This window comes from Montipora capricornis, chromosome 9 (assembly GCF_036669925.1).
Source record: "Montipora capricornis isolate CH-2021 chromosome 9, ASM3666992v2, whole genome shotgun sequence".
NCBI lineage: Eukaryota > Metazoa > Cnidaria > Anthozoa > Scleractinia > Acroporidae > Montipora > Montipora capricornis.
The window spans coordinates 10,873,683-10,888,682 of NC_090891.1; the positions used below are offsets into that span (position 1 = coordinate 10,873,683).

The 15,000-nt window shown below is 38.9% G+C and overlaps 1 protein-coding gene across 1 annotated transcript in view; it reads left to right on the forward strand.

The window, feature by feature from the left end:
• LOC138017906 (post-GPI attachment to proteins factor 2-like) overlaps positions 1 to 10,584 on the forward strand; it is an 11,718-nt gene extending 1,134 nt beyond the window's left edge. The window contains exons 2-5 of the mRNA XM_068864914.1: positions 3,634 to 3,907; positions 4,849 to 4,955; positions 8,132 to 8,240; positions 10,308 to 10,584. Coding sequence (XP_068721015.1) covers positions 3,634 to 3,907; positions 4,849 to 4,955; positions 8,132 to 8,240; positions 10,308 to 10,447 — 630 coding nt within the window. The 3' untranslated portion in view covers positions 10,448 to 10,584. The remainder of the gene's footprint in view (positions 1 to 3,633; positions 3,908 to 4,848; positions 4,956 to 8,131; positions 8,241 to 10,307) is intronic.
• Positions 10,585 to 15,000: the final 4,416 nt, after the last annotated feature.

Here is a 15,000-nt window from a genome sequence, read left to right on the forward strand (position 1 = left end):
GCGAAAAATAGTTATTTTCTTTCTCGTCATGACTTTTGTTTCAATTTGGAGACATGGAGCAAAATAATTGTAATATGTTTGAACCACAATCCATTCCCTCATCACTGACCATTTTCGGCGGATTTTATGCACATCTGTATTGCGGGCTCGTATTTATCCTACGATGACAAATTTGCAAATGTTCGACTATAACTTGCACCTAAATTTTCATATATCTTGTCGCAAAATTGCGACCAGATATGTTTTTTTAAATTTCGACCCCAGGATATTTGTAATTTATAACACAGGTTCTTGTGTCCAGGCTTATTAATATTGCCCAAAAATACGTGGAAACTGCTTGCGACCTTTCATCTTGCAAATAAAATGGCATGTTTTCTTCAATCGTGCTTCAATGTTCAGGAACAAAGTGATCCAAAACAGTCAATCTCTTTGGCTTTTATGTTTGTGAGGATTGTAAGCAGCTGCTTTATGACTAATATCAGGTATTTCTTCTGTTTATGCGGAAAATATCGTAATTATGTGGAGGATACGGATTTTAGGGAATTATGCAGATCTGCATTGCCGCATCCTGGCAGATGCCATGTAAATGTGTTGAAAAGAAACACTCCTGTACGAATAGCAAATACCTACATGTAAAGTCAGTGTATGGCCACTAGGTAAAGGGGGGTTGCTCTTAACTTCCAAACCATTCCTATGGATGGCCCACAGTCATTTCTCACATTCCTTGAACTCTACATTAATCCTTTTTTGCCATGTGTGTTCTGTTTAACATTCCTTTGTATGGTTTGACTCACAACCGTATTTGGTAAATCATGTGACCAAAACGGAAAAGGGCAAAAACCTCAGAGTATGAGAACATTCAAGTGAACCTATGATCCTCGCAGTTATGAATGCAATTTAACTCTGTTGAAGTCCTGAATTTTTCAGGCTTCTTTACACAATTGCAAAAAAATTGCGTTTATAACTGCAAGGATCATAGCTTCTGATCACTTGATTTCATATCTGCAGTTCATATATGATCCATTTCACATGAGAACATTCTAACACAAATTGTAGCATGGTTTATTTTATTTTATTTTTTTTTTTTAATATTATAACGTCATAAGGCCCTCCTTTGATACACTTTTCAAAATATGTAAGGTTCATTTTTTGTCCAAATAGGAATTCCATGTTACAGTTTACAAGATATGATGGTACTGTTCCCATCCGGTGAAAAAACACCTCTTCCTTTCGTTCCCTAGGAGCTCTTACCTGTTTTTCACTGAAACACACGGCAGAGGACTGGGACTAATTGCGCATGCACCTTCTGATTGAAGCGATGTCAGATTTCCTTTGAAAAAGTTACTTTATGGAACCATCCATGCAACCTGTTTGTAAGGCTCTTTGACTAAAAAGCTTCCTTAGCAACCAAGGTCTTTCTGTAGTTAAATGCCACCCCCTTAAATTTTAAACTACATATACCGGTACTTAACTAACGCAGACATGCTAAAAGTAAAAGGTTTTCTTGTATCATAGAGTGAGTTTCATACATGTAAGTTTTTTGTTACTCTTCTTCACTCTTGTTGGCATTACTTCAAGGCTATGTTTTAACTATGTTATGTGCAAAAAGGTGATTTGCGACTCTTTTTGTTTTTCCAGCAATTCCAACCTTCTTTTCAATTCCAAATTTAGCTAATGCCAAGCCCGTCACAGCATGCACCAATATTATTTATTTTCAGTCTTTCTTACATACATGTAAGGTATTGCAGTTGTGTCATGAATGGTTCATACAGTTGACAATGTACTGAGGGCAAGCATTTCAGCCTTCAAGCATTCCACAGAATTGTGATATGCTCAAACATCCTTTTATAGCTCTAGCACCTCAACCAACCCTGAAGATATTCCTGTAACTAATTATTTTGCTTTCCTTCCTAGCATGCCTTTTCAATTGGCTAGGTGTTTGTTTGAGGTAGATGACAGTGAAGCACTGTTTGTGTGTGCATTATTAGTACGCAAGACTGTTACAGTAGGTTTATCCCTGTGCTCTGACAGACAGATATGTCCAGAAATGAAAGAAAGTACTTTGATGCACACGAAGTTCAGTAAGAGCCACAAAGTGTTACTCCTTGCTCTTCTCCCAAACTTCAACATCACTTATGTCTGAAAATACGGAGGATTGACATCTCAAAGTATCCTCTAAACTTTGCTCCTCGAGTAAAGATAAATGGGTGCTCAATGATCCTAACCTAAAAATAATGCCAACTCTGATGACATGTACCTGATTCTAGAAATAGAAAACAAATGCGCAGACTTAAAGGGATGCTTCTTGTTTAGATACAAGAATTTTGGTGTGCATCTAAGTACTTGCATTTCTGAAAAGAAAATTCCAGAACAAGTTAACAGAGTGTGGTTTCTCATGAAGTCCCCTTTTAGACGGGCAGGTACAAAAGTCGGTCCGGATCAACTTGGATCACCTCGAATCGACGTAAAAAAATGATAAGGGCCTCGAGAAATCACCCTAGCCCTAATCTTTAAGCTAACCTTGGTGAAATTGGCGCAAATGTCGAGCAGTTTAATGGCTTACATCACCGTTTTTCACTTGATCCGAAATGAGCAATCCGAGTTGATCTGGTCCCACTTACCTGCCCCTTTAACTTTTATGCCCATATTCCTTGAAAAAGGCTACCTCTGTGGGGTTTCCTCTTGCAAAACGTGGACACATTCTTTTCTACATTACATGTAGCACCAGGTCCACATGATGAATGACTTCAGCTTGTGCTTTTCGACACTCTATTCATAACAAAGATGCAGTGCAATTTGCTTCATGCAGCATGATTCAGGCACATTCCTTTTATAATTATATTTCAACGTTATTGGCTTCTTTTATTAACTTCATAATGTTAAGTCCAAAAAAATATAATTTTAAACATGTGACATTAAAGCAACTCATAAATAACATAAATTACAATCTTAGGAATATCGAGACTGATCTAGCACTTCCAAGGCCATACACAAATTTTTTGAAGCGCAGCTTTAAGTATAGTGGTGCAATGCTCTGGAATAATCTTCCCTATGAGGCAAAGACCACAAAATCGCTTTCTGATTTCAAATGCAAACTTGCGTCCTCGCCCTTCATGCTTTCTATTGGATCACACTGATTCTATGTAATATACTTCTATTTTAAATATATATATATATATATATACTTTATTGTAACGTGTTTACCTACGCCCCACCTGGAAACCAGCTTTTGTTGTCTGTGGCTAGCGTAGTGAAATAAAGTTGTATTGTATTGTAGACTCATTACATAAGCTCAGTCATGATGGAGTACAAATTCATGAAATCCAGAGGTTTCAAAGGAGCAGTGCTAGAGTCCTATTCTAGGTGGGGAAAAGGAAGGAGAACAGAGTTAATATGGGTCTGTTTTAGGAAGAGGAGGATAAATGATGGTAGAGTGGCAAAAGAAAAAATGTGGGGTCTGGGAAAATAATAATCTTTCCTACCTTCAAAAGACTTCTGAAATCAGTTAGTACTCTGACCTCTCAATGTACATTTGTAGGTTTCAAATTGCCAGTCTCTGTATTTCACTGGATATACAGTACATACCTTAAAGGTTATTGTTTTTTTCTGTGCAATAACAATTTATTGTTTTAGGTTGCAAATTACTTACCATCCATAAGTGCTGCAATAGGTGGACATATGCCTGAGAAGTTTATCTGGAAAATTGGAATAGCTTTGCATTGTCTACCACGAATAACATTATTTCCAGCTGCATTTCATAAATATTACAGAAGTACCAGCTCGGGGCAAAAATACAACTTGACAACATGGTGGTTTTGGATACTCAATCTTGCTGCTTATATTGCGCAAATGGTGGAGAATGGAGCCCTTTTAACTCTAACATTCATTTCGTCTTCTGATAATTTTGGTGAGTTAAAGTTTTGTATTTATTTCATTTATATTGAAAGTTACAATGCCAATTTTTGTGCACAGCATTTTCTTTTCCTGTCCTAGATTTGCAATAGGGTGATTACCAGGTTAACCAAACGCGTACTCTGCAGCCAAAGATCAGTTTGAATATTATGTTCCTGAACTGAACAAAATAAGGCTATTGAAAGAGATGTCAACTTCGTGTACATGTAACTGAATTAAACCACCACATTTCAGTGCTTTTGTTTCCTTTTTTGGTTTACTGTATTTTGATAAATTTTATTTGCAGTAAGATCCACCTTTAACCCATAATGAGTCGTGAACCACCCCCTTTTGACAAGTAAATTAATTTGGCATTTCACAAAATCAAATCTATCAAGTCTCACTCCTAGGAGTCAGTGGTTTAAAGGGGACAGAGTTTTTAAGTGGATTAAGAGGTTGTTATCAGGTAAAATTTTTGTGATACTATTCAAATTGAATACATGACTCGTGGTGTTGTTAATATTTATGGTTTAAATGCATAATGAAATGGGACAAAAGTTAAATGTCGTACAGTTGTACATGCACAAATCATTAAAAACGTAATGAATAAGAAGTTTTTCTTGTACAAGTAGTAAATCAGTTTTCCATTTTGTTTTGTCAAACAAGTTCAACCATGATTCACATTCAGTGGGTATATAGTCACTTTATACATACACGTAGTGGACAGACCACTGCTGGTTCCCATGGTTGTTTTTGTTTTATTTTTGCTGGTGATTGAAATTTGATATGGATTTGCCAACAAGAGTCAAAATACCCTGTAACATTATACCTTCGATCTTTTTAACATACCTCATTTGTTTTTCTGAAACTGATGGCAAAGTGTAATGGCAGTCTGGGTATAGAAAATTTATATACTGTCTTGTGATTGAAATAATCCTTTTTTGTTTTGTCTTCTAGCCATACATGAAACCTCATTTATAGTATTTATGGTCTGTTCCATGCTCTACATGTTTCTTTCTTGTATTTTGTTGAAGCTTACTGCAGCAAAACCTATGACAAATGAGGTATTTAGCATACACCGTACACGACTAGACGTACACGACGACATAGTAATGTAATGTATTAAGTAAGTACTGATGATTTGAGTTTTTTCGTTGCTCTAATGTACTAACATTAATCAAATTGAACGAGTTGATAGTAATAATTTATTATTTTGTTCAACTCTTAATACCATAAGGAAATATTAAAATGTAATAAAAGTTGTGGTACGCTCAGCTACAAAAACCCGGATTTTCAAAAGATTTTTAGACGCTCAAAAGATATTTAGAAAATCTGGAGATTTTTAGACGAATTTGGCAAGTACGGCAACTTTTTAGAGCTAAACATCCGTAAAATATTGCTTTTGTATTGGCGCATTTAAGGAACTTGGTGCACTTTTAAAGCTGCAGTATTTAGGTCAAGGGTTCCGTTTCTCGAAAGTCGCGTAAGATTTTCGGGCCCGAAAAGCCATTTGTGAACCTGCCAACCGCTTTCATGAAAGCCGATTTTTTAACATGTGTTTAAGATAACAAAAACAAACTGACTGTCAATCCTCTCCGTTCTTGGGATACAGAGGGAATTGTGACACCCGAAAAATGGCCCGTACAGTGTCGGGACTTTTGAGAAACGTGCCCCATGCAGGAGAGGGACTTCGTGATCTCATGGCTCATGCACAGTTGTTTTACCATTCAATTATGTGTCCCAGAATTCTGTCGTTGTTAGATTAAAAAAAAAAACATGGAGGAGGCGGGGCTGGCAGAGAGCTTAGGTTATCTAGACTTATAATCCATCAAATATTTTCGCTCGCGCGCGATTGGTCTAAACGCGTCACGTGGGCGAATATTCCCCAGCTAAAACTGGGGAATATCCGAGGATATTCCCCAATGATATTCCCCAATTTTTAAAACCGACTTCAAGGATTCAAGTCTCACATTAAAATTAATGTTAGGATGGCAGAACGGTTTGCTTTCGTAACAGAAGAAGAGATAAACCTGCTGGTCGATAGAGCGGTACCAGAAAACACCAAAAAATCCACTTCATACGCTGTTAACGTTTTTGACGGTAAGCTGTTTGTAAATCGTATCCGCCACTTGTATCCACACAATTAAAAAAATATGTTTTCCTTTCACTGAAATATTGTACTTTTAACTGAAGCGAAGTCTGTTCGAAATTTTGGAAATGAATATTGAATGACGCGGTTTTGGAAGCCAATTGAGAAACTTTTGACGTGTTGACATATGACGGGCGGGCAGATCCCGCTTGTTGCGAAAAATATTTGAAGGATAATAAACACAATAGCCTTACTTTGGCTTTAAAAATATGCTCGGATATTTGTCCTTGGACATTATCTGTTCCTCGAAGCTCACAGTTTTCCTCGAGCTTCGCTCTCGGAAAACTGTTCGCTTCTCGGAAACGATAATGTCCGGGGACAAATATCAGAGCATATTTTCGCGCCAAATGAGGGCTATTGTTTATTTATCCACAATAGCCTTATTGACGGTGACCCGTTTTAAATTGTATAGATCAAAAAACTTTGATATTTTGTCCATTATTGTGTGTCCATTATTGTCCAGAATTTTGAGATTTTTAGAACTTTTTTGGACATTATCTGGCTAGATTTTTAGACAAGTTTACCGGATTATTGTAGCTAAGCTTAAGTTGTGGTGTTTATAATAATACTGGTAATTATTATTAACATTATTTCTAAGTGTCATACAGTGGGAGGCGCGGTGGCCTCATGGTAAGTGTGCTCAACACCGGATCGAATGGTCAGGGTTGGGTCCTGGATGGGGACATTGTGTTGTGTTCTTGGGCAAGACACTTTACTCTCACGGTGCCTCTCTCCACCCAGGTGTATAAATGGGTACCGGCGAATTTAATGCTGGGGGTATTACCCTGCGATGGACTGGCATCCCATCCAGGGGGGAGTAGAAATACTCCTGGTCGCTTCATGCTACAGTAACCGGAGATAAGCGCCGGCCTGATGGGCCTTCTAGCTAGGCTCGTAGCAGACTTTACCTAAGTGTCATACACCAGTCATGCCATGCTCGAATACATGTACATGCATTTTAAAGTAACATTTTATGGATGACAAGTTATTTTTGTGCTTGCTGTACCTTGATAAGAGCACAAAAATGAAATAATTAAACAGTTGTGTTAAAAGTAAATATGGGATACGTACATGAACATGTACAGTTGTCATCCCTTACTCCGGGATTACTGTTTTTCTGTAAATATGCTCTTCCGGTAGATCTTTCTGGAGGACTTACAAGTCATAGTTTTTTTATTGGAATGAGTCTGTCATTATTATAAAATGAATATAACTAGAGAATAAAAAGGCTATCCTTATATCTCTTAGTCTAATATGCCAAATCTTTTTGCAATGGTGTTCAAAAATTGCAAATTTGATAAATGGCCGAGGTCATAGTCACTTTTGCCGCCCAAACATTTGTCAGATAATAATGGCTGATGTTTCCCTGGTTTGAAATCAAAAGGCCCGCAATTTGACGGAGAACTGACATGAATAATTCTTTCTTTTTTTTAAACTTTTAAAGTCAATTTTGCACCATGTCTTTAAACAATCGGACATCACCAAAGATTTCCTTACGAATAATATCAGCAGTGTGTCAAGTCCCACGTACCTCTTGTGCCCTTGGGTTGTTTCCCTCTTTTGTCACCAATCAGGCCGCGAAATTTTAAGACAGCACCAAGAATCAACAACTTTGGGTTTGGGTCTGCAAATCTACTTCAGCAGACGATAAGTATTATAATAATATATACGTGTATAGGCAAGCCTGAACGAGGAAGTGGTTTTCAGCAGATATTTTTATAAGCTTAACTAGTATGTTACGAAAAGTGAAATTATTCCCTAATTTCACGAGTATATCATTTGATGAGCTATTAATATCATGGGTGATAAATTACGTTCATAAGACGCCATTTTGGCACTGCAGGAAACGTTGCGCCAAAATTAAGGAGTAATTTGTCACCCATGCATGTTATTAATACTAAAATTTGTATGAATGGTGACTGGTGTATTTTCATGTAATAGCAAGACTTAAGATAATAAGCTGAACCGCTTGGGAAGGTGAAGATAAAAATATGTCGCGATGACATCTTCAAATGGTAGTGTTAATAGAATATCACCGTGTTTACAAACGGTTAATTTCGATTGTTTTTTTTTTTTTTTTTACGTTGCTAGGAAAACATTTTGTATAAGCGAGAAGTCTCCATTATGCTCTTCAATTTTTGCTCGTTTGGTCTGGCAGTGTATTGTTACTACAGACATATGTGGTATTGTGAACCGGGAAGTATCCTTTACACATCACGATACTGTTTTTAATACTACAAGCTACACACTTTAGCTTACTCCATTTTTGAAATCCTTGTTTCGTTTATTGAAGATGAACAAAAAATAGAATATGCTGAGTTTAGTCGAAATAGTGAGTGGTTTGTGGTGAATGGTTTCTTGGCTAGATTCTCTTCTCTTGACAAAGGGAAGCTATGAGAGAGAAAGTGTGTGGCTCAATGCGAGCTTTTATTGGTGATTTTCCTGCCCTGTATCTTGGAATGGAAGAGAAAACGAATTGAAAAATAAAATGCCGGAAAGTGAAGATTTACCGCAGATAAGTTGACATGCATTCTTCATTTGTGTAAAAGACGGATCTCAGCATGAAGTGATGTCAACGCAAAACGAGAAGTCGGAAAAGTGTTTTAAGGGCCCTGTTACTTCTAAGTACAAATCGAAAGAAAATGAAAACGTCGCCTTCGCATGGAATGGTTTATTAGTTGGAGTATTCTTCGTATTACCCTTGATGCCAGAGCAATTCGGAGTTCAGAGGTCGGAGAGAACGCTCGGCGATTCCAAATCAGCGGTCGAAGACGGGAAAAAAGTACCTCTGGTGACACGACCCAAACCAGAGTTTTTCTCTGCCCTAAGGTTTGTGTGGGCCCATTTCCATTAGTAGGGCTAACGCTCACATGGTTCATATGGGGTAGAAACCTAGCACTTCACTTTACACTCAAATTTAAATCTGTCCAAACCAGTTTTGGTCGCCAAGGTGAGATTGCGTCCCACGAGACGCAATGAAGCGCATCATTGAACATCCCTGAAAATTGTGATTACAGTGATGTCTATTCACTTCAACAGTTTGGGTAATTTTGGAGCAATTTTTCTTTAACGATGTTGTATTGATTTTAGGTGCGTAAGAGTGATTTATTTGAGATTTTTTTCCCCTCAAAGCGAAAATTTATTGTCGAACGTCTTTAAAACAGGATTCCATACTGTAATGGCAAAGAGCTAGAGATCACTGCCTAAAGTGCAGAATGAAAGATTTCGAAATCCGAGAAACTCTTATCTATCCTTACCATTTTTCATCCTTAAGTCCCCGTTCCCAGACACAGTAGTAAGAAATGTTGACGAGTTCAATTTTTTTTATTTAATTCCCCCGACCTCTGTCAAACGAGCTTGAGTTTCTAGAAGCGCTTTCATGCGCGAATCGATGAGCAAAATAATTTAACTAAATTAAAATGGATCTTGAAGGCACTGAAGCAGGACACAACCCATCGGAACAAATTTGGCCTTGTCCTCTTTGGCCGAAGTTATGCAACGCTGCTTGTCGCAACATCTGTTGAGAACCGGTTCGATTTGTCCAATCAGAAACTCCCTCGAATGTAATGTCCAATCAGTGAACTAGTTCAATAAACCTTTTTCGATTTAGGCAAAGAGGTTTTTTTCGTTCCCGACCGTTGATTTGGAATCGCCAAGTGTTCTTTCCAACCTTGACAAAAGATTGCTCTGGCACCCAGGGTATCTTCGAGTAAAGGGGATTCAAAAAGTGGTGTTCCCAGCGTTTACCTTTTCTCAAAACGATTCAAACATTCGGTCACCCAGCTGTGCGGCTAGTTAGCGTAGTCAACGGAGATACTTGAAACTGATAAGATAACTACTTTATCGGGTTAGTAGATAGAGGATATTCCTTGGCCGTGCGGAGATACGAAATTTCTCTTCCAGTGTCGAAAAAATATTTCACGAGTGAGCGCAGTGAACGAGTAAATTATTTTTCAACACAAGAAGACAAATTTCGTATCTGCAAGCCGTCCTGTAATGTTCTGTTTATTATATAAACGTCAATGAAACAGCAAACCATTTCACTTTAATATGTTTTGTAGTCCTTACGAAGAACAACGGCGCGATTTATTATGTAACCATAGCAATGGTGGTCTTTTCATATGTAAAGATAACATGTTATTTTCACGTGTGAAGATATCATGTTTTCGCGCGAAAGATCACCTGGTATTTCATTGGTGTTTATGTATTAACAGTGATTTATTTCAAGGGTATGTGTCTTTCCTTAACTGATGTATCATTACTACAGTGTACACGTTGTTTGCTCTTTTAGAGTACTGCACGATTCTGTCAAACATAGCGTTCCACTGGAATTGTTTGACAGGGCATTTCAGAGGAGCTGTGCTGTCGTTTGCGTTCAATGAAGACAATTTGTCGAAGTCATTCTGAACAGGCAAACTGAACATTTGGACAGCGTCACTTTCTCAACCTCGAGATATCCGCTATGCAAGCGTTGTTGTGCCATTTCATCAATTTGTGAAGGGTCGATGTGTCTTATGTGAGAAAAGAAACTGGTGACATAAAAAGTTCGGCAACATGCCAGTCCGCCGTTATTCCGATTTTTCTGGATACAAAATTTAAAGGCGATTTAAGAAAGAGAAGTACGGTATGCCATTGGAGCTGGTACCTTTCGAACGCCAAGATCAGTCCATTAGACCCTTTTTTTTTTTGGGGGGGGGGGGGGGGGGGGGGGGGGTATGGTCAGTGTATGTTGGTCATGCCGACATGTCTGTGGTAATGTTGAATATAGTTCCGAAGAAGAGGGAGTTGCGTTATTGATTGGGGTATGGGTCACATTCGTTTAAATTCAGTAACATTTAGGAAATCTGGAGCCCGTTTCTCGAAAGTCCTGAAACTTTCCTGGTGTCTGAGTTCCTCGGTATCTTAGGAAGGGGGAAATTTGAAGTCCTCAATTTTACAGGAAACACAAACGTAGCTGGCTTGAAACTCAATGAATAGATGCCGCAAAAACAAAACCCTCTCCGGCTCAGTATCAAGGTTAAGCCAACATGCAGACAAGCCAGGGCGTGGCGAAAGTACTCAAATGAATCCCTTCTGAGCTCATATCTTTTTCAAAAATTGGGGCCATCAGACGAAATGCCACGAGGCGCCTTGCTAATTTAGGCAAAAACAATCTAGTCCACAATCGTTCTTGCTAGGGTCTTATATTTAATAATCTTCACCAAGAAGTTGCACAGAACTATTGAAAACCAATCCAAAAGCAAAAATCGTAGGTGATCAATAATGGTCTTTATTTATTGATACCATGGTTACCGTAAATGTGCCGGTTCTCTGAACTTTACATGTCGTGTTAAAACATCATGCTTTGTATTGCTGTTTGATGGTAGTTGAACTAGAGATTGCCCTTGAGAAGTGATTCCAAGGGTGACCTACAGTAACCTTCACATCAGGGGCACATCAAGAGTCCCGATAACTTTTCTGGCCCGAAAAGCAATGTGTAAACATGCCACCCGCTTGGCCTTTTAGTATGTTTTAAAGATAACTAAAGGCAAAATGATTGTGAAAATTGAAAGTAGGATGACATTAAGACACGGGAATGGCTCGTGACGATCAAGTTAATAGCCAGAGAAGTTGAAGAGGCTGACAAAAGAATTGCGTGAGTTTTTACAATTGAAACAATCCAGCCATACGTGGGCGAACCCTTTAAATTATCATATGACCCGTAAGGCCCCGCGAGCGCCATACATGAAATTCCTGTATAAGGCCGGGGCCGTCCGCAATGGCTAGAAAAAGCGGCAAAAAACCACCCGGTCAGTAAAAACTGCCGCGGTACGAGTTGAAACAATTTTTGGTTGCCGGTGACAAAAAGTCTTGCTGATCTTTCAAAATGACCACAGTAAACGAACCTTCCGACAGCGAAGTTTTTTACCTAGTTGATCTGTCCGATGCGGAACTTCTTCGACGACCAACTTTCTTTCAAAGGGGAGCAAAAACAGTCAAAAGAACAGTCGACACCCGCAGAATCGCAAATTGGTGTCCGATTACGGGAGGTTGGTGTTAGCGAGTGGTGACTTACTTATGAGTCTACTTTTCGGTTTTCGTACCTATAATTTAGGTTAAAAATTGGACGTTTACCCTTTCATTAAAAATTTTCAGTATTCATCATGGAGTCATTAGTTAGATTGCCACTTTATACATCTAGAATGCCCGAAAACGTCTTTACATCGCGACGACTAAAAACCACAACACGAAACAGCAACTGGACGCTGGAAAACGTGAAATTTCGCACGGAACAAGATTTACAACAGGGGGAATAGGGGTAAGCAAATCCGCCGATCCGTTAAAAGAAGTCCTTACATTCGAATTTACCGTCTCAATATTTGTAACGTAGATTTGAGAGTTCTTTGATCCGAACGAGTCCACGATCCAAACTTTATTACAGGCAAAATTCCGTAATCCAGGCCAAAAGGAAGGATGAAACCGCAATTGCCTGGGATTGTAAGATCCGAAAACCCGTTAAAATTTCGCGCTGAATCTGAAATCTAGGCAAAAGTATTTTCAAAATCCGCCCATCCGTTGGCCTATTCACCCCGGCCCCTCCAGCAGAAAGGAGAATCTTGACGTTCGAAAAACAGCCAACAGGCGAAGTGCGGTGACAGGGAGCATTATCTAGGTACAGGATAATATGACGGGGCGCACGCTTCATACGTCAATTCAGACGTGCCAAAATCTCTTTTAAATTCTCAGATGTCATCCATGCTCTGTTAGTGTTTCTAACTGTGGTCGTTCAATGCCTTGAAGCTTGGATTCAAGCTTTTTCCTACAACGAGTTGACTTTCTTTCTCACCGGCTGCACTCACGAAAAATGCCCAGATACATCTTTCTTTGGAGTTTTTTTCCATCGCAACAACTTTTTCCTCCATCAGAAAGACTTTTGTCTGGAAGAGCTCTCCAATATCACCTACATTTAGGTGCTCATAATGAGGAGCTTAATCAAGCGCGAGACGTTTTGAAAAAGCAGGAATGGCACCTGAAAGTGAGCTGTCTTCTTTTTAACTTTTTTTTTGCATTAACACATTTGTATTGATCAGTATCTTTTCACTATCAGAGACAATTATTCTAAAAATCCAGGGGAGACAACTTCCTTGGCGTGCGAAATGTAAAAAAAGATCACTTCCTTTCTTTCTTCAGATTTTGAAAGTGTATTTGCTTAACACAACAATTATTCAAAGACAGTGTACTTGAGTGTAAATTTTGGATTTCGCGGTCCGTCATTACTCACGTTCAAAACTGACCGATTGGTGCGCATAGGGTTGGATCTAGGGAAAAGTGACGTCAAAGGGTCACTGGCTTAAAATTTCAGCGTGTGAATGCAGCTTGTATGTGCAAAATGCGAGTGTAAAAGTCTGAAAGCCCAAAACTCCCTTGCTGCACATTCTGCGGCGTACACACGCATTGTATTCTCATAAGAGTGAGCATTTGACGTCATTTTCTTCTCGATTTAGCTCTCAAGAACTTAAAGACCATAAATTAAAAAGCAGAATTCTAGTTGAAATAAACTGGTGTCTTTTTTTTAAATAAAGGCTTCAAAGGTTGGTCGCTTAGTGTTTAGTTAGCATAGTTTCGAAATCCAAATAGAAATCAGAATTGATTTTTTGGTCACTGCGGCACTTTACCTCCCTACTATCTCGTCAATTCATTCACGTTCACGTTCACGTTCATTCCAGATTGAGAGTGTTTCTCTCGCTGTCGTCGCCTTCCTCCACCGCGACATGCATTTTTGTGATGTTAAATGTTTTCTTCTTTTTTCTCAACCAGCCATTTGGAGCCATTTTGTAGTTACGAGAGCTTCCTCATGCTAACACTCGCATGGTTCATATGGGGTAGAAACTTGGCACTTCACAGTAAACTCTAATCAGTTAAGTCTCTTCCTCGTAAAGCATTAGCACACCGTGACGGGAATGTTGGATTTTTGGCAGAGAACATACCATTACCCGAAAGATACTCGCTGACTTGCAGAAATTTCTCTGTTTTTTTTTTTCTTTTTTTTCCACCGCATTTTTAGTTTGTTTTGCCACAGTCCTTCATTAACTGATCCTCGCTTGGATTTTACCTGGGTATTTCTCCCCCAATTTACGAAGAGCAAGAATGGGGATTTTGTTGTGGAAGGCAATAAGTTCCATTCGCTGGGACACTAAACTCAGACAGGTATGGTCCTTCGTGAATGCTATTGTTGTACTTGCGGGATTTAGCCCGTAATTCACTATGTCATCGAAACGCCGACAGGATAGGTCCGCAAGGCATGCGCTTCGTTACTGCTGGCTTTATATCAGGAGCAAAAACTTGTTCGAGATTTGTTATAGAAATTGCCCATGCATGTCTGCACCGAGCTTGAGGAGGATTATCCTGTGAAGTTAAATGAATTTCGATCAGAAAAGATGCAGAATGCCTTGCCATTTCGAGCGCTTTTCTATGAAGCATGGAGCTACGTCCCCAGTGAATTCAAGAGGGAAATACAATTTCTACCCGTGGTGCTTATTTAGTTTTGAACTTTTAACTGGACCTCAATTAATAAGCAAGCAACCCATTTTTATTTTACACCCAAGCAGTTCGCAATGGAAACAACAATGCGAGATACTTGACTTAAGGACGTTCGCGCGAAAATCTTCTAACATTGATTTATGAGTTAGTGATGTCAGAAATGTAAAAAAAATGGGGGGTCACCGACTTCATTTTGGAGAGAACTTGCCCGGAAGAACACCCTAAATCTGAAAAAATCCGGCTTCTTTAGCGAATAAGGCCACAGTATCTGTAAGCCCAAAAATATTGCAATTACATCTTTGAAGTGAAAGGTTTTCGACCAAACTTTGTTTAAGTGGTCCCATCAAGTGAATTTAGTTAACTGTAGAGGTTCCTTAAAGAACAAGTTTGCATTTAGCGACCATAGTTTAATGCGCCTTGCAGCCGCAAAATGGCAGGAT